Source organism: Ambystoma mexicanum, chromosome 3q, assembly GCF_040938575.1.
Source record: "Ambystoma mexicanum isolate Mex_15411 chromosome 3q, UKY_AmexF1_1, whole genome shotgun sequence".
Taxonomy (NCBI): domain Eukaryota; kingdom Metazoa; phylum Chordata; class Amphibia; order Caudata; family Ambystomatidae; genus Ambystoma; species Ambystoma mexicanum.
The window spans coordinates 114,096,970-114,122,356 of record NC_090926.1 but is presented as its reverse complement, the minus strand read 5'-3'; the positions used below and the strand labels follow the sequence as shown (position 1 = coordinate 114,122,356).

The 25,387-nt window shown below is 47.5% G+C and overlaps 1 protein-coding gene and 1 long non-coding RNA gene across 5 annotated transcripts in view; both read left to right on the top strand.

The window, feature by feature from the left end:
* The first annotated feature begins 2,955 nt into the window (after positions 1 to 2,955).
* Positions 2,956 to 14,785, top strand: LOC138582185 (homeobox protein Hox-D3-like). Of its 4 annotated transcripts, none has more exons than XM_069653260.1 (3): positions 2,956 to 3,090; positions 10,723 to 11,361; positions 13,394 to 14,785. In XM_069653260.1, the coding sequence occupies exons 2-3, from the start codon at positions 10,950 to 10,952 to the stop codon at positions 14,125 to 14,127; spliced, it is 1,146 nt and encodes a 381-aa protein (XP_069509361.1). In that variant the 5' UTR covers positions 2,956 to 3,090; positions 10,723 to 10,949; the 3' UTR covers positions 14,128 to 14,785. The 4 variants fall into 4 exon arrangements, with proteins under 4 accessions (XP_069509361.1, XP_069509358.1, XP_069509360.1 ...); XM_069653257.1 differs by having other exon boundaries at positions 2,956 to 3,094; positions 10,720 to 11,361; XM_069653259.1 differs by lacking the exon at positions 2,956 to 3,090 and adding an exon at positions 3,109 to 3,564.
* A 162-nt stretch (positions 14,786 to 14,947) lies between these two features.
* Positions 14,948 to 25,387, top strand: part of LOC138582186 (uncharacterized) — a 101,466-nt gene continuing 91,026 nt past the window's right edge. The window contains exons 1-2 of the long non-coding RNA XR_011304965.1: positions 14,948 to 15,086; positions 20,657 to 20,986. This is a non-coding gene — a long non-coding RNA (uncharacterized lncRNA). The remainder of the gene's footprint in view (positions 15,087 to 20,656; positions 20,987 to 25,387) is intronic.

The following is a 25,387-nucleotide window of genomic DNA, read 5'->3' as shown; positions in this document are numbered from 1 at the left end:
CACTGCATGTAGTCTAGATAGGGGCTGCAAATGCCAAAGGAGAGAAGACTCTCATGGTGCTGTTGTCTAAGAAGGACTGGATCCGTGCTATAGACTCCCTTGAGAAGTGGGCCGCCGAGGATAGGTTTTTGCTCAGAACTTCGTGGTCCACCAAGTCGAAGGCCGCCGACAAGTCGAGAAGGAGTAGCATGGCAGTTTTCCCTTTGTCCTTGAGCTCATCAATTTGTGTTTTTAAATCGATTCATGCCATTTCCGTGCCGTGTTCTGGTCTGAAGCTGGATTGGCGGGCACCTAGAAGCCGATTGACTTCGAGATAGTTCTGTATTTGCAAATATGCAACTCTGTCAATTATTTTGAGGAGGAATGGCACCGTGGTAATGGGCCTGTAGTTTGTTGGTATGGAGGGGTCCAGAGTCTGTTTTTTTAGGAGAGGTAAGGCCCATGACTCTTTTAGATTACTTGGGACCGTGTTAGTTGAGAATGAGGCGTTAATGAGTTTTGAGATAAAAGGCGCTAGGTCTCTTGCTGCGCCTTTAATTATTTGGGCGGGACAGATGTCTCCCTGGCAGTTGGATGGTTTCTGGGATAGAAGTATTTTTTCAGTTTCCTGGATGGATACTTTGGTAAGGCTGAAAGGTTCTATAGGGCTGGTGGGTTCAGTGGGGCTGCTGGATTCCGGCTCGGTAGGCGGCAGGGAGGCTTTTTATTAGCAATCTTATTTTGGGGTGTGGTTATTTTGTTAGTTAGGGCATTCTGAATGCTAGTGCACCATGATTTGCCCTTGGGTGCATTGTCTGCGGGAGGTATGGGGGATTCCACTTCCCAGAGGGTCACGAAAAGTTCCTTAGTATTGGAACTGGCATTGGATATGCTTTTATTAAATAGATTTTTTTTGTGCTAATTATTTCTTTTTTTTGTAGTTGTTTGCAAAGTGAGTCAGTTGCAGTTTGTTTTCATCCAAAGGGTTTGGCGCAATAGGGCTTCTAGTTTTCGTTTTTTGTAATCTAAGGTCTTTAGGATAGGGTGTAAACCAGGCATCGAGGTGTGCCCTATCTTTCCTTTTGCACAGTTTGACTGGTGCAATAATGTCTAAAGCCTTGGACATGATATTATTGAATACCTCAACAAGGAGGTTGGGGTCAGATTTGCTTGGGTTTATTAGAGCTGATCCTGGGCTCATAAAGACAGGGCAGTCTAGCTCGGAGTCTGTTATTTCTGTCAGGTAGGAGACAGGGTGAGTGTCTGGCGTGGGGCATTATTGTAATTGTGATCTGCTCGTAGATGAATGGTAGAAGGAGTAGTAAAAGTATCATCTGGGTATTTCTCTGAATCATAATTCTGAAACTGGCATGTATAATTTCACACCGTCGTTGTTCGGGCATCGGCATAAGCTGGTGCAGTCGAGTTTTAGATAATTGTACTCCCCGTTTTAGATAATTGATATTAAAACATTTATCCTTTTTGACAACTGAGTCGTTTCGAGTATTGATGTATGAATAAAATCTGCATTCCCATCCATCTCCAGGGTATTGCTACTCATCTTAAAGGGATGGAGATCACCCAGTTCAGCTGTCTGGAAAGGAGACCACAGTAAAATGAATATGGGCCCAGGAAAGGGGTAAGGCCATGTACAGTAGGCAGTAAGCAATGCAGTTGGGCGCACTGTACCTATCAAGCTGCCTCACAGAGTGCCAAAGGGCATTCTCAGTTCAGTGAACCCATCCAGGTGAGTAGGGTTACACCCTCGGGCATCGTGGTTGCCGATGGAGAAGTATGGAATGTTGGTCGGTGCCAAGGAGCGGTGGTGCTGTGTGCAAGCCAGGGGCACTGGCAATCAATGAGTCGATAGCTCAGGAGGTCAAAAGACGTAACAGGGTTCTGTCCATTTCCACTATGGGTGCACACCCTGTAGTAGTAAAGGCTATTGGTGTGCTCCCATTTTTGCCCCTCCCCCCGTTTATTCATGTTTTTCTTCCCAGTGTGGGCTTTTTCTCCCACGTTTCCTCTCTTCCTCGTTTCTCACTTACTGTAGAGTGGAAAGGGGCGAAATGTGCTGCGTCCAGGCTCCACATGGACAATTATGATGCCACCAGGCCAGACGGCCTCGAGGGTTCCAAAGTGGAATGTAGCAGCTGGCTATGGCAATGGGTGAGTTTACCCAGGTTCTACTTGATTACATAGAATACATAAAAGAGAATGCTTTTTCAGCGAAAACAATAACAGTGAAGGGTCTTGACATTAAACCCCTCGTTTCTTTATGAGCTTAAACCAACCCCATTCCCACCACCCATTTTACCCCACCCCCATATCTGATTTTTTTAATGTTCAATTTGTTTTCTCTGTTTTTGTTTCTCTGCTCTCTAACATTATCTGTAATTGTATTCTCTATTATCACAGGGATGCCTTAACCCTGACCCCTCAGTTCTAATGTGGTTAATAGAGAGAGAGAGAGAGAGAGAGAGAGAGAGAGAGAGAGAGAGAGAGAGAGAGAGAGAGAGAGAGAGAGAAAGGGGGTTGCTTGGATGGCTTAAGATATAATATTTTATAAGCAATTTATGTATAATTTCACATGTTGGGGTGGCACTTGTTTGTACCTACAGCTTTGTTTTGGGGTCGTTTCCTCCTGCAGGTGAATAAGTGTTCTGCAGTAAGTTTGTATCGTTAACGGGGGTGCCTGTTTTAAACATGATGATTTCAAACAAAAAGAGAACACGCGAGTAAATCACACAGGCACTGTGATGTTTGGAAAAAAGGAAACTTTATTTGGCAATGTTCATATCGCACCATTGATGACTACAAATAAGTTGAAAAGCAATTTAAATGACGCCTTGCCCCGTTGCTGTGTGTCTGGGGGGTAGGAGGAGTCTGCCAAGCGGGACACAACTTCTTGAAAACCTGGACTTTACCCGACTTGCCTCCCTCATCCCCCCCCCCCCCCCCACACACCACACACTCACAAAGTCCCTCGCAACCGCGATAGTCAATCAGCAAGCTTTCTGAACCAACAAGCATTTCTGCACGACAGGCTCGCTGAGTGAGCTCCCTGGCTCTGGGTGCTTCTCTTATCGCTGGGAGCCGCGAGCCCATTGGGTGTGTAAGTAGCCGAGATGTGTGCATTTGCCAAAGCCCCGGCATAGCTGGGAGTGCAGAACAAAGGGGGTGGGGGGCATGTCAATTCTTCCAGAGGCCCCCCTCCAAAAAACAAATTGCTGAGATAATTAAAAAAAAATGATACGGTATCGTTCGCTGATGATTTCCTTTGAAAGGGGTGGGGTGTCTTAGTCAAATTAAATTAAAAGGAAAATCGAGCAAACTGGAAAAATCGGATTTCATCACGTGGATGGCGGAATTGGCAGTAGGCTATGCCGTTTCCAGGAGCACAGCTTGCCTCGGGAGTTGGGTCCGCGGCTTCTTTGCTCGCCTTTGTCGCATCTGAACTCATTCAAAAACACACCAAAAAGCTCCGAGGTTCCGCCCAAAACAGATCGGCCATCTCATTCTCCGAGAAACTTCGCCTTCCGGACGCCGCGTCTGCTTCTGCGTGAGGACCCGGTGCCTCTACAAGTGAGTGGGTCTGCCTGTGTGTGCCTGTGTGTGTGTGCGAGTGTGTGAGAGCTCGCGAGGACGGAGGGGAGAGGAAACCTGGGGACATATTTAAGGCACTTGAGAAGGAATGAGTTATGGCTCTGTTGATCTAAAGGTCATTAGAACGATAAGGGCGGCCATAAAAATGGCACTCGGAGCGTGCTTTTTCTATGGAGCTTATCATTACGGCTTTATTAATGCACAATAATTGTGAATTATATACTGGTAATAAATAGGCGGCTTGACTCGGCTTAAATATTTTATGCTACTGGGAACTAGGGCGCGTTTCCCCCCTCATTGAAATTAGCAACACACGGGCACCCAACTCTCTCACAAGAAGAGGGGCCTTCTTTTCAGCGTATGAATTCGAAATGTGTGTGTCCTGGCACCCGGGAGACACTGGCAGTGAGGTCATAAATCGGCGTATGGGCACCGTTTCGCGTGTGGGGAGCTGGCTGCACACGGGGGTCCGGAAGCCGTCGCTTTTCACAGCTGCAGTGCAGGAATACTGGAAGGAGGCACCCGAGGTCACCCGGTGCAGCCGAATGATCGCGAGGTGGGCACCGGGTGCAGCCCTCTCGTCGCGAGGTGGGCACCTGCCTGGATATGGGGCCGATAGGCAACCCGTGAGGCCATTCCGTGTTGGCAAAGAGCTTTCTTGTGCACGCGGGTGAGCAAACATTGCCTACTGGACGTTGACACAAAGAAGTGAGTCTTTAGTGATCTTTGGGGGCGTAAAGGTGGGATACGAGGGCACACGCCCTTGACAATTCCCTCAATTCAAAAACGAACAAAAATATCTGCTTTCATTTTTACAAGCAAAGTTTAGACGCTCGAAATGCTGACCGGTTTCCTTTTCTCTCTCGTATTCTGTCAGCGCTTCGCAGTATGCCCTACTGTTTTCGTTTTGTTTGATAAGGGAGCCCAGCCAAGCGAGCTGAGGTGCTTTCATTGTTATTATTGACACGAAGACCATTTTGGGAGACATGATTTCTAAATAAAAACTTAAACTGTTTTTTTTTTAGACCAGGTGCAAAACATGAGAAATCTAGCTGCAGGGTGGAATGAACGGGGATAGATAATGTTGCAATATTGGAAAGTGCGCGCGCGCTCGCTCTGGTGGAGCCTCCTCGTCCTCCTGTATTAGGCCTGGGTGCTTCGCGGCGGGTGTCGGGCTGATGCTCTCGGGGGATTTTTCCCCGCCCGTTTGAAGCCTGCTTTCTCGTCGGCCCCGGTGCAATCTATATTATCAACCCGCCGAGCAGGGAAAGAAATAAGAAATCCTAAAAGTCAAATGGGCCCTCTGGCCAGCAAAGCAGCTCCCCACCTCAGTGCGAATAACCCCAGCCCTCCTGCGATTACATCCGTGTTACCGACCCAGGCTTCTGGCTGCAAACCCGCCTGTCTTCCCAGGGCTCTCGCCCAGCTTAACCGTGATAACTTGTTAACAAGAAGAAGTACATGGGGTTAACGATGCTCTCCTCTGCGATAAAGAGAAGTCAAATAGTCGCTTAAGTCAAAATGCTTTGTTTTCCTCAGAATTCCCGTTACCGTTTGTCTGCCCAAATTGTCCTTTCAACATCCAAGAATGTCTGTCAGCCATTTCGCGAAGTTTTGCTCCCAGTCTCCTCCGCTCCTCGTGGGCGGTGGCAGCCACCCCAACTCCCCCTGTACCTGCGTGTAATGACCATTCAAGCGTGGGGTTCAGAGGCGAGAAGGAGAGTGAAAGAAAATGCTAGAAAGAGGAAAAAACACAACAAGGCGAAGACATTCTGCAAAAGTTGCCGAGCTGGCGGATTCCTTGCTCCCACGGCCGGGCCTTTTTAAAGGCTTCCTGGAGGTGCTAAGTGGCTGCAGGCCCGGGTTTTGCCTCGTCTCCTTGTTTACAGCTGCAGAAGGCAAACCCACCATAAATCTTCTTCTCAGCCCACAGAGACAAGTGTGTGTGTGTGCGTCGTTAGGAGCAGCTAATACCTAAGCCCATTAACCGGACCCGTGTAGGCTTCTTTCGACTTTGCCGGGGAACATTAACTTACAGTTACATTTTGCAGGGAGGAAAAAAAACGCATTGCGAATTAGCATATCTATATTCATCATCCGATTTTGTCATATTAAATTAGTGGAGCCTGTTTCTCCCCATCCCCCAGCCCCCGTCTGCACCCAAACTTTTGCAGCCTTCCAGCGGTGCATGCATTTTTGTTGAGAGCGTGCTTGTCATGTGGGCACGGACGTCATAAATCACGACCTGCGAGGCGAGAGGGAAGGAGGCGCAGGGGACAGTCGTTACGCGCGAATAAACACCCATTTCCGTTCAAGGAATGGCGAAAATACAAGTGACCAAGCTGGGGGGTCAAACTGGCAACATTGGCCTGAGCACTCAGTAAATGAATACATTCATTAATCCCCGCTGTCCTAAAAATCATGACAGTACTCCTGCGAATTCCCAGCAAATGTACGCTGTCATGGGTCAGCCACGCCATGTTTTCACATGAGGGTTCTATGATGTAATGTTGCGTTGGGGAGGGGGGTACTAATGTTGTTCTTTTTATTCCTCAAAGATGCTTTAAGCACTAGGCCATCGATCCCACGTAAACAAATCTCTACCTAGGCATTAAAAACTCTATTTCCTCTGCACTAATCAATGCGCCTTTTCCTGCCACTGATTGCATCTTGGCTATTCTGACGGTGGGCATTACTGGGTCGGACACTCCCCAGAACTCCCTCCACCTCTGCCGAACCAAAAATAAAGAGAACAGCCTTCTCCTGGCCCCCAGTCTCCCTTGGAGATATACCCCTTCCCCTCCCAAATAGCCTTTTATAATCGAAATACCTTGGTCCCTATCTGTCTCTCTTCACACAGACACACACACATATATATATATAGAGAGAGAGAGAGTGAGAGAGAGAGATTGGTATATGTAGGATATGTGTTTGCTTGCTGGGTCCCCTCCCCCCCAAGGCAGCCCCCCCCCCCCAGCCCCGCCTCCCTTTTCCCTGCTGCTGCTACACAGATTAAGCATGTGAACCTCCGCCGCAGCAGCGCCCTCCCTCCCTCGTGAAAGTGTTAAAGGTAAGGGGGACCGGCACAAGATGCAAACAGCAGGCCTTTTTTTTTCTTTTTCCTGGTGCCGATGATTTACGATCCCGATCTCGGTTCAAACGGAGTTCACGGGGATTTGCTGCCGCTGAAGGCTGGGAGATGCTCCCGCCTGACAGGCGAGGCTGCCGGAGATTCCTTTAAAAAAAACAAAAAAACGCTCTGCTCCAGGACTGGGCAGACGAAATGCTGAGGCGCAGAATCTTTCCAGGGCTGGGGGTGGGGGGCATTTGCTGCAGGTGATCTGTGCCTTGCCCAGGTCGGAGCGCTTGCAGTATACCTTCACTGGTGGGAGGGGGCGGGGGGGGGATAGCAGGTCTGTCAGAAGGGAGGGGCAGCCCTGTTGGACACTGCCACAAGCTTCCAGGGGACTCAGAGAGGGTGGTAATGGGAAGCATGGAAGAATACCCATGGACCTGTGCCCAGCCACACCCCACCACCCCTCAAGGGCAGGACGGGGCAGTTATCGCGCACGCAGTCAGGTGTTTTAAGTGCCACTCAAAAGTGTTCTGGGATCCACCTGGGCCAGAAAGGGAGCACTGTGATTGTTGATTGGGGGGAGGGGGTGCGGGGGGGGGGGGGGTCAGAATAGCTATAAAATGTCAATTTTCCGCGAAATTAAACGGATTGCTGTTAAAAATGAAGGGTCGATGGTGAACTTTGCATTGTGGTGTCCCCCCCCATTGCTTTTTTCTGAATGCTTGCATTCGTTAATCCTTTTCTAAGGATGCCACTTAAGGTGCGTGTGAGTGTGTGGAGGGGCAGGGGTTGGCACCTTGAACTGCCTTGTTATCGTGTATGTGTAAAGACGCTATAAGGGGGCGGTTTTTCGTTTGGTTATGGTCTGCAGTGAATGTTTTATTGAACAAAATGAGAAATACTTATGGGGGCTTGAGGGGGGTGGCAGAGCTCCCATTAAATCAGTTATGTGACTTTCCTGATTTAGGGTGGAAGAACCGGGGTGGGGCACACATGATTTAATGTTCGCCCGAAGGATCCCTGTTTCCACGTGCACTTCACATGACATGCTGCATGTAGAGTCGCCTGCACAGCAGGGCGGAATCACACGGGCACCCCCTGCAAGGCAGGGCCTTGCCAGGAAAGCGGTACCCAAAAGTAGAGCGAAGCAACAGTACAGCGCCTACAACGTTCAGAGGGTCACACGAGGGCGTGCCAATGCAGTGTGAAGGTGTGTTTAATATGTCTGCAGTGCACTGGGAGGGAAACGGGTTGCTGGGTTTTAAAAATGTAATGGCAACTATGAAGCGAATGTAAGAAGAGGCCATTCGGAGAGCGGCCTGGAAGGGAAAAGTGGGAGGTGGCGATGCAGGATAGCCGCGCAGGACTGCACGAGAGCGGGTGGCGAGAACTGGGAGGTCTGGGTGAACTGGGCATGCCGTGGGCTGAGCCGGGGGAAGGCTGCCTTGAATGGATTGGTGTATGGACGGGGCAGGAGAGCACGCGCTGGCATTGTTAGGCCGTCAGCTGGGACTGATATATATATATGTAAGTTAACACTGGGCTTGGGGAACTCGGGCAGTATACTGGCGTACATCTGTCATTTTCTGACCAATGAAAACAGTGGCCCTTCGCTCTGTAAACGCCCCCCCCACATACTCCCAATACACACTACAGTCAGTGTATGTCTTTCGAAACGGGAATGCGTCTCCCTGGTTGTGTCTTATTCTTATGGGAGTGGATTTAGATTGCACATATCCAAGGAACAAGGGGGATTCCGCCAGCTGTCCCTGGAAATAGCGCAATTAGCCCCCCCCCCACATCCCCCTCCAACTCTGATTCGTCACAATGTAGCTCTAACTCGGAAGGCTGCAACATTTGGCTCACCGAATGTTTTGAACTACAACTCCCATCAGCCCGAGCCGGCAGAGTCAACGGTGTGAGGTCATGGGAGTTGTAGTCCAAAACATGCGATAGTCAAATACCCCTCTCCATCCCCCCGTTCCAGGAGTGGACTGGGAACCAAAAGAGGACCTGGAAATAATTGTCAAAGAGGCTCCATATTACACATTTTCAGCAAAACAATCTATTTTCCTACGAGAAAATGTGGAAATAAAATGGGTTACTACACAAAAGAGGCCCACAGGGAAATCCCCGAAGTTCCCTATAACTGCCCCATTCTAAAGTAGATTAAAGAAAATAATGTATTGAGGGAGAGGGGGCGGTGGGGGGATGTGTGTAACAAAGTGATTGCCATTGTCGGTTCTCTCTAATGCTGGCTTCCCGGGATCATTTACCAAACTCTGGGCCACCGTGAAAATGATCCTTAACACATTACCCCTGCCTAAATGCCCAAAGAATAAAGCACCCATCCCTGGAAGCCCTGCACAGGTTGGCAGGCAATTCCTGGGCGAAAGTGCTATCGCCTTCCATCACTTGGGGGATAGATACATGGCCGCTCCCCATTCCCGAGGGCAGGCCCCGCAGCACCTGATTCCAGAGCCACGAGCCGAGGAGACACAGGCCAGGGCAGCTCTCTGGGGCTTACACCTCACCTGGCTCGCCAAGCGCATGCGCTAGAGACGAGCCCTCCCCAGGTGATGCATTGCTGATGGAGTGCCCGATGTGGGGGCCAGGGACACAGCATTGCCCCCTCGAGCTGCTGAACGCCCACGGCTATCACACAGCCCTGGGATCCCTGCTGGGGGGTGGGGGGTAGGCAACGGTGCTACATGGCGTGATAAGGGCAGCGTCTTAGTCTAAAGTCACTTGCCGAATAGACTAAAAACACACGGGAAAAAGAACACACGATTATTGAATCCATCCCCGGCCAGTCACGGGAACTCAGAAAGAGAGAACGGGCTGTTTGCGTGCACAGGAAGTGGTGTAAAAGTTAACGCTGCACGCCCCTGTGCTCACGACGCCAAGAAGCTTTGACTGCACGCGCTTCTGCATTATTGCCATTTCTACCATTATCCACAGTACAGTGATATTGCACTTCACACATTACTACAGGAAAGTGTGTGTTCTGTCGACCTGTATTTGGGAGGTCCCGCCCCATAGAGATATCTTCCTGTCCATCAGGCCGTCTCTTGGAAGGTGCCACACAGCTCTGCTGGAGCCCTCGGTAACCGCACAGCAGGCAGGACGAATCAGATATAATTCACGTTTATTTGCAAATATGGTTCAATAAATAAGGCTACCTGCCACCCACCTTTATCCGGCAGCCCGCAGGCCACCCCGAAAGCATACGTCTTTGGGGGAATATTCGATCCATCTTTCAAGCTGGCCCGCTCGGCTTTGTTCCCCGGCTTTGTCTTTGTATGGAAATCAATCTTCAATCGCCTTTGTTCGCCTCTTGCTGACGATTCAACGGAAATCGTTGAATTCCGAATTAAAGCTCACCCCTCGTAAAGAGGAAAAGGCGCCCTCCCCAAATCCCACCTTTATTAAACCCGAACCCCAAAACACAACGTGAACTCTCGTGAAGTTTTAAACACATATCGAGCGTATGACACAACGCAGAGTTCGCTGAAAGGGGGCACAGAATGCCATTTTTGGGTAGTTCCGTTTACAGCCATTGTAACTAACTTAGAATCGTAGCAGAAGTCCAGCACCGTAGAAGCGGACGCTGCGCCCCCCCCCCCCCGCCCCCCTAAGCGCATCGGTACATAGTTATCGATCCCAGATGCTGAGAGAGCCCCCTCCAGCCGGGCAGCCCCCATGGTGCCAGGAAGCCCGAGTGCAGGTGATACACACACTAGGAGTGGGCCGCCCCCTTCTGCGCGGACTGCCCCCGTGTTAGACGCGGGGTCCCAGAACCAGGGGTGGGTGGGGGGGGGGGTCTGAGGGTATTATGGCAGTACCTACCTGATAGGAACTTTTTATTGTTAAGCCTCGGGCACAGCCCGCGCCCCCGGTCCTTTGTCGTGTCCCGCTGCATGTCTGTGAGGTAGCCAAAATGTCCCTGCAGGTGCCACGTCAGAGCACGTCAGAAGGTGGCCCCCTTTCGCCCCTTTCCCCCCCCCAAATTAAAATTAATTTCCTGTTTTTTTTCCTCCACTTTGTTCTTCTGTCAGCAGGTTTGGGACCTCCGCGTGCACCTTGTCTGGGATGGCTGAGGAGGCGCTCTGCTGAGCAGAACTCTGGGATGCCTCCGCCCCGCGTGCTGCCTGCTTGGCGAGCCTAGCCCAGGTAGCCCTCTCTCCCGGGAGTGGCCGCTTGCACGCCCATCACGTGCTTCTTTGGGGGGTCCTCTTGATCGTCGAGGTACCTTGCCAGGGGGTCTCCCGCGTGGAAGTGCTGGGAGATGCAAAAGCCCCATTACTACGAGCAGCAAGGGTCTTTTGGAGACTGTCCCTACCAGGAGCCCAGTGGCATGGGGTACCTGGGCCAGCCAACTTTCCGCACTTCCGCCGACTTCCAGCCGCCTTACTGCCTGCAGCCGGGCAGCTCCAGCGGCTCCGCTAGCCAGACTGAGCAGGGTGGGCAGGACCCCGCAGGCACCAACGGATACCGGACTTCAGCCTCCCCTGAACTTGCCCCCTCCCCCAGTGTGGATGCCAGCGCCCAGTCCACCTCACGCACAGTGACAGCTCTCCCCAGTGGCCCCAGTAAGACCGCCAGGACCCAGAGTGCACCAAAGCAGGTGTTCCCCTGGATGCGAGAAACCAGGCAGAGCTTCAAGCAGAAGAAGCACACCCCTCCTCCACCTGCAGCAGGTAAGTGGCCAAGTAAAGAACCCGAAGGCCTCTGCAGATACTCCAGTATCCAGCGGGCATGCACACACTGTGCCCACGCTAGTTAGGTGCCTAGGATACCAAGTTAACGCTGTACCACTCAGAACATGCTCACCTGCCCTTACTCTGAACATTTTAAGTTGCGCTCTGCATGTGGCCCTCAGAAACAATGGTGAAGGGTTTCGTCACAAATTCTTACTGCAGTCTAGCTGATAATACACTCATTTAAACATGCGGCGTGCTTTCTCTGCCGTCATTGGCATTGCCATAGACAATATCCACATGGTTTGATTATTGGACTCTTTCATATTTTCTCTCTCACACACACCATAACACACAAGCTATGTATAGCCATCATTCACCCACTCATTCTGCCAGCCATAATCTCTCTGTCTGAAAATGCATCCACTCATCTATTCATCCATGATATGTCCGACCACCCACCGCTCCCCCTGTCTGGTTTTCTGCCTTATCTATCTAGTTATCCATCTACCTCTCTATGTATCTATAGAGAGTGGATGCAAGGCTTGGTGTTATGTTATAAACCCATTTGATAACTTCCCAATTCCCTTTACCTATAGACAGGTGTATCTAGAAACCTGTGTTCTTCCATGTATTTGCTTTCGCTATCCCTGTCTGTAGCCAAAGTGGGTGTTTCTGTAGATTGAATAGGGTTATAGCTACTTATGGATGATTTCTGAATGGATGGATGAATGAATGGACCATGCAGAAGACTTGATTAATAGATCAATGGAGTGAGGAATGTTGAGCTTTATCAAATGTAGTACATATATCCAGTGATGTTCCATCACCCACAAGGGATGGAGGACTTTTTGGATGAAAACCCACCCAACTGTAACTGAAAGGTACATGGATACCTAGATTTATAGACTATCGGATAGATGGATAGATGGATGCATGCACAAACGAAATGGGATTTGAAAGATTTGTGGATGAATAGGTGGATGGAAGGTCAAGGACAATGGATGGAATGGTTGAAGGATTAACAGAGATAGATGAAGGATGAATGGGTGCATTTTAAGATATATCAAATATAGTAAACATAAACATATCTATATGGGGGAGGGGTGGAGGCCTCTGTTAATGAAAGCCTGTCTAGCTTGACTCCTAAAGGGCCCTGCCCAGCTCTAACCTCAGGGAACTTTGATATAGGGATACAGATGGATAGTTAGATAATGATGGGTGGAGGGTCTGATAGCTTTTATAGTTTAGTGGATGAAAGGCCAAATATCTATTATGAGTGGATGAATGTGTGGCTGACCAGACAGAGCTCTATCAGAGTGGGTGGATGGAAGGTCAGATATCTATTATGGGTGGATGAATGTGTGGCTGACCAGACAGAGCTCTATCAGAGTGGGTGGATGGAAGGTCAGATATCTATTATGGGTGGATGAATGTGTGGCTGACCAGACAGAGCTCTATCAGAGTGGGTGGATGGAAGGTCAGATATCTATTATGGGTGGATGAATGTGTGGCTGACCAGACAGAGCTCTATCAGAGTGGGTGGATGGAAGGTCAGATATCTATTATGGGTGGATGAATGTGTGGCTGACCAGACAGAGCTCTATCAGAGTGGGTGGATGGAAGGTCAGATATCTATTATGAGTGGATGAATGTGTGGCTGACCAGACAGCTCTATCAGAGTGGGTGGATGGAAGGTCAGATATCTATTATGGGTGGATGAATGTGTGGCTGACCAGACAGAGCTCTATCAGAGTGGGTGGATGGAAGGTCAGATATCTATTATGGGTGGATGAATGTGTGGCTGACCAGACAGAGCTCTATCAGAGTGGGTGGATGGAAGGTCAGATATCTATTATGAGTGGATGAATGTGTGGCTGACCAGACAGAGCTCTATCAGAGTGGGTGGATGGAAGGTCAGATATCTATTATGGGTATATGATGAGCCAGAGGTAGATGTTGAATGGTGGATTTTTCCGACTTATCAAATGTAGTTTACCGGTCTATTGATGCTTCCTTTCTCTCTCCGCAGGAGATGACTATGTTGATGAAAGCCCACCAAGCTCTAACTCCAAGAGGGCCCGTACGGCTTATACCAACGCCCAGCTGGTAGAGCTGGAGAAGGAGTTCCACTTCAACAGATACCTGTGCCGCCCCAGGAGGGTGGAGATGGCCGCCCTCCTGAGCCTGTCCGAGAGACAGATCAAGATCTGGTTCCAGAACCGTCGCATGAAGTACAAGAAGGACCACAAGGGCAAAGCGGGGAGCAACTCCCCCGGGGGGCATTCCCCTAGCAGAAGCCCACCACTGCACTCATACTCCAGCCAGGGGCCCATGTTGGAAGAGGTGGGCTATGACCTGCCCATGGAGAACGCCTACAGCAAGACCCAGGGCAGCATGTATGGCCTGGCCGCCTACTCCCTGCCCTTGTATGAGAACAACTCGGCCCCCAAGAGGTATGGGGGGTCCGAGTCTGTTTCTTCGGATTATGACCCCCTCTCGCTGCAGGAGGAGGACAACTTTGCTCCCACAAACCTGCAGGGCAGCCCCAGTTTTCTGGGTGGAAACTACATGGACCCTGTGTGTGGGCCCCTCTTCAGCGTCTCGCATGCCTCCTCTGGGGGCCTGGACTACAGCTGCTCGGCCCAGGTCCCCAACAAACACCACCTCGGGCCCTGTGACCCCCACCCCACCTACACTGACCTCAACACACACCAGGTGCCTCAGGGGGCCTCTCAGGAGCCCCCAGTGCTGACACACCTCTAGGACGCTCAGAGCTTCCCGCTATAATGGACGGCGCCCTGCCTGGGACAGCCTGGGAGCAAGTTATTCTAATCTAACCAGTCATCAGTATTAACTATTTATTGCTCGCCATTGTACGGCTGTGCATGAAACATATTGCAAATCCCATCGAAGTGTCTTATTTATCAGGGGCTTAGGCATTCGTGCCTCATTTTGTCAAGCAGCGCGTAGAGTTATTAACAGACTACGTCCACCTCGCAGCTCTTATGCAGAGAGTGTTGCCTTCGGCGCCTGCCGTGGGAAGGACACCTCACAACAGAGCACAGGAAATACCCCTTTCTCGTGTGTCCATGAAGACTTTGTGCTACGGTACTTTTTTGGTAAAAACAGGTTCCCCGAGGAGGATTTATTTTTTTTCGTGGCCAGCGCTCAGGATCGCAACTTAAAGCAGAAGTTATTTATTTATGTATGTAGTTTTTCAGCCAATTTGATCTCAAGTGTATTTTCAAGAATGTTATTTTTTAAGTTTTATTTTCTACGTCCTATTTATGTTTAAACCCGATGTTTACTTGCAGTGCACAAAAACAGAATAGCTTTTTTGAAAACAACAACTGTTTTAACTTTACTGGGTTTTTCGAAGAATATTTAAAATTTTACAGTTTCGTATAACAATAAAGAGAAAAAAAAGAAAAACACTGAAGTTACTTTTCTTAAAATCTATGTGTGGTGGGTATGGGCCGGAGGGTCGGACTGAAGGGGGTGACTCGGAACAGCGTTCTGTTGTTCTGTAAAATCACTTTGCCAGCGTGTAGTGACTGGGGGCTGGGTTTCACCCGGCGCTCACCCCCATTAATCACCGAGACAGAGCGCGCTTCACACGGCCCCTGCAGCCCTTCCCGGCTCTTTCTTAGTATGCAGCGCTGCAGCTTTCCAACTTCTGGCCCCTGCCTGCCTACAAACTCGACTCTTAGCCAGGATTTCAGGTCAGAGCTTTCCTTTCAAATGTTTAACCCACCTGTGCTGCTTTGAGGAAGTCTGTATTCGTGAATGTATGTCTAGCACTAATATGGGCGCGACACTTATCTCAAAGTGGTTTAAGTGTAAGACTGTAACATATTGAAATGCTTTTTTTTTTTTTTTTTTTTTTTTACAAAAAACGTACTCTGGGCACTTCAAAAGATACTTTTGTAACTGTTTTTCCGTTTGGGGGCGTTATTTGGTGGCGAGGAATGTGTGTTTGAAGGGGTACTACTACACTGCAACGCATGCGTTTAATTCAACTTTGATATGTTTTCTCTTGTTTTATATTGATTTTTCTCAGAAAGTGGAGTTTATTTAATTGGGGTTTCTGAGCGACAAACGAGGAGGGCAAGCTAAACTAAGTGACATACAAAGCCAGAATCCTCCCTGGGTTTGGAGTGCAGCCAGGCATGGCTCCGGTATATTTTTGTAATATTTCATAAACGAGCCTAACCAAAGTGACGTACTTTGGGCCTGATTTACTAAACGATGTTAACATGGGAGAGCCCAATTGAAAAGATGTTTGTAAGTTAGGCCCTTTGCCTGGCACTATAAGTGGCACCCTGCTAGGTTTTTTGAGATCCCTTTCACATTTGGTCCAAGTGACCTTGCAGATTGGTGCCACCATTCTAACATGGAAGCACAAGTACAAAGACAGCCACCCTCATTCATTAGAAATGTGGCTGTAGTGCAAGTCCCACGGCATTCGTTCACTTCCAGGTTTCACGTTCTGGGGTTCTTATGGTTAACTTTAAAAAAATCAAGAGCCCCAGCTCACGGGTTATTTGAAATACTCAGCATAATTGTTATTTTTGTTATTAGGAGCACGGTTGAAGGGTCATTTCGATAGGTCTTTGAAAATATATTACATCGAATATAATACGTAACACGGTGCATTTTGGAGAACACGTGTTTTAAACATAATACAGCTGTTTGTCGCACTTAACCGATCTAGGCTTTAACTAATTTAAATTCAGAGGCGGATTCATGTGTAGACAAAGATCTGAAGAAAAATCGCACGAAGTCCTGTTCACCTCATAGATCTTCTTCTGACAAGTGATATTTCGATGGCAAACTTTTCCGCAAATCAAACTGTGCCGCTTTATTGTTTAACCCGATTCGGAGCTCACAGTAGGAAGGATAACTGAGCGCCGAAGACAGGTTTAACATTAAACACGCTTTTCTTGTGTTCATTGGAAAACTCATTGCCAAGAAGTGCAGAAAAGCAAATCGAGTTGAGGCGCAACTGAGTAAACACAACCAATTCCAAGCAAGAGATGACTGGATTTTTCAACTCTCGATTTTAAGATGTTTGCAAATATTCTGATGAAAATACCAAACTAATGAACCGTTAAAAAAAAAATGTGACGGGTGTTTTTTTTTTAAGAAAGGACAAGGAGGGGCCATAGAGTCCTTTGTTAATTAGAAGACACCACGTCTAAACGATAATGCGTAAACGAATGAAAACAACCCAACCTTCATTTTGTTTACTTAAACACGACTTCAGTGGTAGGTGTGGTTTTACCCCTAGCCATGTCGCCTGATCCCTGCACGGTTTGTCCGTGGCGCACGCTTCCTTCAGACGCGGCATAGCGGTTAGCCAGTATTGATTTCAAATAACGCATCCAGAGAGGGGCAAATGGCGGCGGACGCTCCTCGGGCTGGGCTGCCTGTGCATAAGAGCCTCGGTTTGCTGCATGCATAAAGTGCTCGGGCTGTAAAGCGATTACATCTCTGTTCCTGGAATTGGATCACGGACTCCTGGCTAACTCAATTTTACACGGTGAGGCGGGGAGGTCAAAGGGAGCCTTCCCTCCCGGTGCAGGCTGTGAGGCTAGACAATGAGGCGGGCATCGCGTGCTGCCCACACAGTGCAGAGAGCTGCAAAACACCCACACACCCTGGCCTGAGCCCCCAAAGGCCGCCCTCTCCGGGCTTTCCCAGGCCGGGCGTCACATACACACAGACAGCCCTGAACGCGGGCTCGACCCTCTGGCTACGTGTAAGGGTCTTATCTGCCGATTTACCTCAGATGTCTGTCACCAATATGAAAACCAACGGCATATGCCTCAGTCACCCACGTTGTTATAATTGTGTTCTGCGAGTGCATTGGAGGGTAAACACCTCGGAATCCTCCCAACACTTCAGAGAACATGCTCCGTGTGCAAGATAACGAAATAAAATATTTAGTTTTAATAGTTTCTTTATATGTGTGTATGTGTAATATCGGCGATTTATGTGTATAGTTCACAAGTGCCATAGCTGTGCATACTTAGCGTGTGTACACATATATATGACTGAGTTCGGAAATAAGTTAAACATATAGATGTTTTTCTATTCTCTTTCTCTCCCCTATGCGTGCGTGTGCGCGATGTCTGTACACAGAAACACGTTTGTATGTATTGCACACAGATAATATATATATATATATATATATATATATATATATATATATATATATATATATATATATATACCGAAGAGCCCCCAGAGGAGGCTGTTTTCGGATAGAGACAATGACAAGAAACATGCCCTCCCCCCGCCCCCCATATTGCAGACCCATTTTCCCGCTACTTGCATGGATGGAAAATATAGGGCCCGAAGAGGTATCTTTTGACGAATGTTGACATTATCTCACAAGTAAAACGAAATAGAACATGAACACGCCATGCAACATAAACTCCATTGCTTCTTGAAACGGCACCGAGTACTCGTTTATTCTCTAGTATACAAAATCATTCCAAGCTCCAAACGTAGGCGCCCAATATCGATGCTTTAGCAAGCGGCGCATTTATTGTGAGAAATGCGCTGCGTCACACTACGCATCGCCCGCAATGCCTAGCGGAAATAGTCTTGGTTGAAATACGACGGCTTGGCCCCGTGGGCTGTCTGTTTTCCGAAAATGCTCAATGGCCAAAGAAAGGGTATGTGTGGGCAACATTGGAAACGAGACTGCCATGGCATGTCCGCTTGGAGTAACTAATCACTGCCTTCCAAGGAAGCAGGGCCCTGTGTGTGCGGGGTCTTGGGGATCTCAATGGACAGCCGCTGGCTGGCTTGTGTCCAGACATAGGGCTGTGAGACGGCCGCCATTTTCAACTTAAAACAGGAATCCATTTAACTCCTGCGTTTTAATTTTGATTGACTGCATGCATGCCTGGACGCACTGCCACGTTCATTACAGCGGCAGTTAACACCCACGCACAGTTCCCCAATAATGAGCTCTTGATGTTCGGAGCTTGAAACCATATAAACACACCACTCTTCCTCAGAAAGCTGGGGCATTGGAGTGTGTACAAGGCAGATTTAAATGTATCTTCGTCCTCTAAATTACCCCCTCCTGCTCAGTACATTAAACTCTGGTCAAATCAGGATGTCATTTTATTGCTCGAAATCCAGCTTCACCGGTTGTGCTTTCCCCATAGTTGTAAGTAAGGCCCAGGACTGGCCTAGAGGGAATTCTCAGCCTCTTTTGTGTGATAACCTACTTTATTTCCAAATTTTGTCACTTGAAAAGGGTTGGGCTTTCTGAACATGCATGGAGCCACTTTGAACATTCTTTCCAGGGCCTCTTTTTGGTCGCAGTCCATAGGTAATAAGCGCTTAAAGGTGTATGCGTATCTTGGCCCTTGCCTTTAAGATGTAGATATTGGATTTGAATAAAAAAAAGAAAGGTCGCTTTAACCTGTTCATCATACTTGGGGTTCAGCCTTCATACGCAATCTTGTTTAGGGTTGGTGTTTGTGGGCTTGTGGGTTGAAAACTATAGGGCTTTTTGAAACAGTCGAAAAATGAGTGACTAGGCTCTTTAATACCATACAACATCATGTTATGTGTTTCATCAGGCATCCGGTGCATAGCAGAAGACAGGAAGGGGGCAGAGTTCAGGGATTTTGAATTTGCACACAAGGTATGGCAGTGGTCTTAAAACTTTTTTGGTCTGGGCCCCCCGAAACAAAATTTGGCCAGGCCAGGCCCCCCAAAAATGCCAAATGGACAGTATGTACAAATGGCGATTAACTATTGCGCGCTGTCACACCATTACTCCCAGTATAGTCCCGGGCTCCCCCACCTGCTCTCATCACAGTCGCTGGGTTCCCTCATCCCACTCCTACTCACTCCCTGGGCTCTCCCCACCCCATCACAGACCCTGGGCTCTCCCCACCCTGCTCCCACCACTATCCCAGTGGTTCCACTGATCCTGCTCCCCCCACAGTCCCTGGGCTTTCCACACCCCGTTCCCAACATAGTCTGAGGGCCATTGGTAGCTGGTGAATTTTTTAAGTGGAGGGGCTTAAATATTTCCCCCAAAAATGCCATAGTGATCGAGCCTAGCGAGGTAGCCCGTATCAATCAATTGTGGTTCATGGAGGGTTTTCCGCCTGTGATTTTCTTGCAAATAATGGGTAAAATGTTGCATTTTAGAGCATTCCTTAAACAAAGAAATGGGTAAAAAGCCAAACAGTTTGCTATTGGCGCTGGGGGAGGGGGGCAAGGGGGAAAGCATGATATTTTTGACTGGACATCTATGATAGATATCCAGTAAAAAAAAAAAATACCATCCATGTCCCCTGGGCTCCACAGCGCCTCAGAAGGAGAGTTGATTTTGGCAGGTGGGGAGGGGGTTTGTGCAACTAAGGCATTCCTCTCTCTACCCACTCGCCAAAATCAGCTCAACTGACCAAAAAAAAAACACAAAAACACACACACACACACACACACACACACACACACACACACACACACACACACACACACACACACCCCCCCCCAATCACCCTGTCATTCATACGAGCACCCATCACCCACCAAACATTCACTCATAACACAAGCGTACGCGCATCCATACACATATTAAAATAAAAAATAAATGAAGATAAACGTACCTTCTGCAGTGGCCTGTGCATGGGTGCTGAAATGCCTCGCTCTAGGTTGCTCTGTCCGTATGTGCGAGGAGGCGCAGGAGCTCCCCCTCGCACATACAGACACTGGGTGGATGCCCACGCACCCATTATAGATGAACCGCCAGACTCAGACTGGCCTATAGGGCACTACCAAAAATGCAAAATGCTAGGGTAGGCCAGTCAAAATAGGCCACTTTTTTGCCCAATGTGGGCCAGTTTGGTGAGTTACTTCACTATGCAGCTAGTAGTTTTGGCCATTGTTGCTGAATAAATATTCGTTAAATATCACAATTTGCTTACATTCGAACAAAAACCCCTCCTTCAAACAGTCTGTGACTAAAGTAATGAATATCCATATGCAACTGCGTGCCATTTTTTTATTGGTGCCTGAGACAGTTTCATGGTCCAGTCCGGCTAAGTGAGCGGCCCCTGCCCATTTCCTCCAATCTCTGAGGTAGGCTGACTTGTTGGGTGTACAGGGAAAGTTTGGACTTAGATATCAATATCATAAATGTACAGATTAGCATATGTTATGACGAATATACGATGGATGAAATGCTTGTCTCGTGAATCTGGAATAAATATATCGAAGTGCATTTATAACTTGGAGCCTAATTTGTCGTTCTTAGACCTTCCCCAAAATGTCTGCCTTGCCCACGTGTATTGCAGCAGAGAGAAGCCACTCAAGTGCGAAAGGCATGGGAGCTCGCTGACAGTGACACCGTGTGACCATCACTTCAACAAGCCAGGGTGTCTTCCTGTGCCACAAAGCCCTGCCTAGAAGCACATCATATAAGACATGTTTTCTTCTTCGTCCCGGTGGGGCCTCCAAGTATATCTAGAATGCTTAAAAAAAAGAAAACTCGGCATTTGAAGCATTCACGAAGGACCTCCTATGGAAGACATCGGACACTTTACACTGCCAATGGCTGCAGTTAAACTGGATTGTGACGGATGAGGTAACAGTGTGGTCCAGCCAGTTAACTCACATCAGAGCTCTGCTTGGAGAATGTACTAATTCATCCACAAAAAGGGGGTCTCTCATTTGCAGTCTGTCTTGGTTTGCTCGATTTTGCAATCCCTTCCACAAGAATCTGTTGGTAGTACATTGGCACGTGCATTCGCATGCTCCTGACACACACGCACACGCACGCACGCACGCACACACACACCCCCACTGAGATACAGATGGATTTTTGCACACATAAGCGTGTACATGTTTGCCATTATGAGTTTGAGTTCATGATATTGACACAAGTATATAAACTCAGAAGACTGTAATAAAAAATGATATCCTCACAATTCTGTCTGACATCACAACTGTCCAAATATATTGTGCACCCCTCGTTGTGACACCACAACTACGTAATTATATTATAAACATATAGCGCTAACATCAGAACTACCCGATTATATCATTAACCTGAAGCTGTGACATCACATCTGCCTGATTATAATCCTGTATATAAAAAGAGTTTTCTGGCAAGATGTGGGCCTCTTGGGAGAGGCAGCAGCACACTTCTTTTTCTCCCATCTTCCACTGTTTAGGAAAAGCAACTGGGGATAATTTAACTCGCAAACATCTGCACTTTGTAAACACCAAAGAATGTCGCCCTCTTTCTAAACCCTACAACGTTTCCTAACTTCAAGGCTGCAAGTTACTGTTTCAAAAATGGAATGCCACTGGTCATTTTGGTATAATATTAAAGAGGAACCCTCATTGAGAATAGTATTAGGGCCTGGATAAATCACTCTGCTGTATATATGATTCAGAACTCTTTCCTGACTTATACTAAGGCCGAAAATGATTTAAGGGGTAGATTATTATGAATATTATGCTGCGTTGAAACTACCCACACCATATTATGAGCAGAGGAGGATGAGGTAAAGGTTACATATAGGGTGTTGCCATTGTCGTGCCATGGTGTGAGGTTGCGTCACCAGCTGTCCTCTACTTCTCACCAAAAAGGCTGGGTAGGATTCCCTCTGTACCATTGAAGATTGACTGCAGACAGGTTTTCAATGAATCAAAATAACACTGACATTGTCCTAGGCAACCACCTAGACCAGCTAGAAGGTTTTGTGTTAATGAAAAATGATTGGCAAGGCTCTGGCAACCATCTGGGCCATTGATGTTCTGCATGGCATGCCATTGCAAAAGGAGAAAGACCATATGTAAATCCGACTTGGTCCCATCCCAAAAGGGGCAGTCCGGTCCAAACTACTAGGTAATATCCCTTCTGAGACAATAAGCGACCGTAGGCATGTTTCGGCCTGATTGGGCCTTAACAGTGAGGTGTAGCTTGTCTCTAGACACAGCAACCTCGAGACCCACATCTGGCATACATGTCATACTCAGGCTAGCTAATGCAATACTCAAGAATGATGACTGCAATGTTTTGAATGAATAGAAAAAGATTGGCAAATCTCTGGGCAACCCCCTGAGACATCCTTTCGGCTGCCATGCCCTTACAGAAGGAGAAAGACCAAATTAAAAAACAGTCTTCGTCCCATTCTAATATGAGAAGGCCAGCCTGTACTGCTGTGGGGTGGGATCACGCCTGATTTGCATATGGTATTTCCCCTTCTGTATTATGCCAGATTGTTAAACAATCGTCAGAAAGTTTTCCCAGAACTTTGCCAGATTTGTATTTGTTTTTATTTGAAGACCACAGATGTCAGTTTCGATCAGAAATGACCTACAATAACACATTTACAGCTAGTAGAAACACTCCCACAAGGGGTGCCAGTACAATAGCATAAAGATGAAAACAAGTAGTATGCCAGATTATGATGGTGTACAAAATTAAGACATATTCCAGGGTCCAAACAAAATAAACAGAAACAAAAGGCATCTAACAAAACCGGTGATGTAGAAAGGTAACTTTAACCTAAGGGAGCAAGTGCTTCAAACTAAAGATTAGTATTAATTAAATATACAAAATAGCCTTAAGTGTCACTGGATGCATTGATAGGGTCAGGTAGGGAGGATGGGGAGAAGACAGGGGTAGCTCCCTATTTAGCAAGTAGCTGAAGTTTAGGCAGAGCATTGAAGTGATTGATCCAGAGTTGGGCTGGATTTCATTGTTATGGGCAGTGGGTCCCAGTTGAGCAGGGCGAGTAGGGAGAAAGAGTGCAAGTGAGAGGAGGCACAGGGAGTGCATGGGACAGTGAGTTTGAGTGTAGAGGAAGATCAGAGGGAACCAGAAATGAGTAAACTGAGATACAATCATACAGGTACTGAGGCTTTGTGGACTTGGAGAAGGAACTTGAAAAGAATGCTGTTGTTCATGGAGAGAGTGTAGGGAGCAAAGGTGAGGACTTTGTCTAGAGGAAGGAACGAGTAGAGAGGAAGGCCAATGAGTAGGTTTCAGTAGTTGCCCAATTTGCTGATCACAAGCGTGGAGATTAGCGTTTTTGTAGAGTGATTAGTAAGAAAAGGACACCTTTTCTGTATGTTGAGGAGGTTAATAGGAGCAGCATAGGCAGTGGCAGAGATGAATTGTTGCAGTTGTAGGTCCCCATCAAAGAGGCCCCAAGATCGTGAGTCTTGGATGATTGTGCAAGAAAGTCAGGTGGGTAGGAGAGGGGATGGTAGGGATGGCATTAGAAGCTAGGAGACAGCATGAGGCAGCATAGAGCCATGCAGTGTACGTTGCATCAATCCTCCAATATCTGATTGCAGAGACTGCACATTATTGCAGACCAAACCTTTATTGCTGCTACATCGATTTCAGCAAAGCGTTCGACTTTGTTTCACAATCACTACTTTGGAAGAAGCTTACTGAGTGGGGAAAAAAGCCGACATTGCTGTTCTTCATCCAACTTCCGTTCACAGACTCCTCAATTACAGTCCGCCTAGACCAAGCTGCCTTACAAACAACCACAGACTGAAACAGGGATGTGTCCTTGCGCCCATCCTTTATAATCTATACATGGCAGATTTGCCTCAGATTTTTCACTACATACATAATTTCCCACTCAAGATAAACAGGGCCCACATACCATGGGTTCCCTATGCGGACAACATCATCTTGTTGGACCAGACCCCAATTGGCCTTCAGCGGTTGGATGTGCTGGTGGCCTATGCCGATACGAACGCCATGGTCATTAACACACAAAATTCTAAAGCTATGTGCTGGGGGAAAAAGAGCTTCACCAAGAGCAACAAGGGATGGAAACTAAAGGACCGCTCCTTAGAAAATGTGGATGAATATGTTTATCTGGGCTTTCCTGTAAAAGTAAACCCCCTCTCCTAGTTACTATGAAGGTCGCTCCATCACTGAAATCTGAAGGAAATGGTTGGCAGCTCGTCACTATGGAATCCACCACAGTGGCTACAATATACAGGGCCTGCTTGAAATCTATCACATAGCTATAATACCCAGGATATTGTATGCTCTGGTAGCACTGCCTAACACCCAGGTAAAGTGGCTCGGCCACCTTGAAGGAAAGATCCTGCGCATCGTCATGAACCTCTGAAAATCCACCCCGGTCAAGGCACTTTGCTTGGAATTTGGGCAGATGTCACTGAGGGCCTCATGGCAGGTGCAGAGTCTTATTATATGCCAAGCTGCTGCAAACAAACCATAATTCGAACCAACTATTTAGGCTCTTGGGAAAGAATATGGGCATTAGCAAGAAAAATGGCTTCATACAAGAGTTGAAATGTACAACTCATAAATATCTAGAAGAACAGGGTTTCGAATTGGATATTTTTGAAACGGAACCAAACTTTGAAAAGAAAATTAAAATGAAGGCAAAGCTGTGTGACAGGGTGAGAACTATCGATATTCTTCATTCAAACCAAAGATAAACTGAATTCTCACAGCAGGGCTTTCATATGTACTAAACCCATAGTTATTTAACTAAGAAGTGCTTTCTGGAGTTAAAGCGCTTCATAATGTATTTGCGCTTTAGTCTCTTACCAACCAGAGAATATCTCAGCAAATGGAAAAAAATAACTGAACCTAATGATAGTACTTGTCATCTATGTTGTAAGGTAGGAGAGACCAGCTGACACATATTTACTGGTTGTATGATCCTAAAGGACTGCTATCGTAAAGGTTACACCGATTTTCTATTGCATGTTGAGGGCATTGCCAGTGACCAATTTTGGGCAAAACTCTTGTGGGAGCTTAATTCATAGTTGTTGTAGCTGCGGCTTGGGCAAAAGGATAGAGGCGCAAAAGCGAGTCTGATCTCATACTGAAGTGATTTTATTAGATTAATTAATCTATCAAGTGCATTAGCATTCTATGAATTGTACATAATTGATTGTTTATGTTTTAATTCATAATTTTATTTTCACATTCTTTTATGTAATGTGGTGAAAGTTTAATTTACCTATTGCACAATAA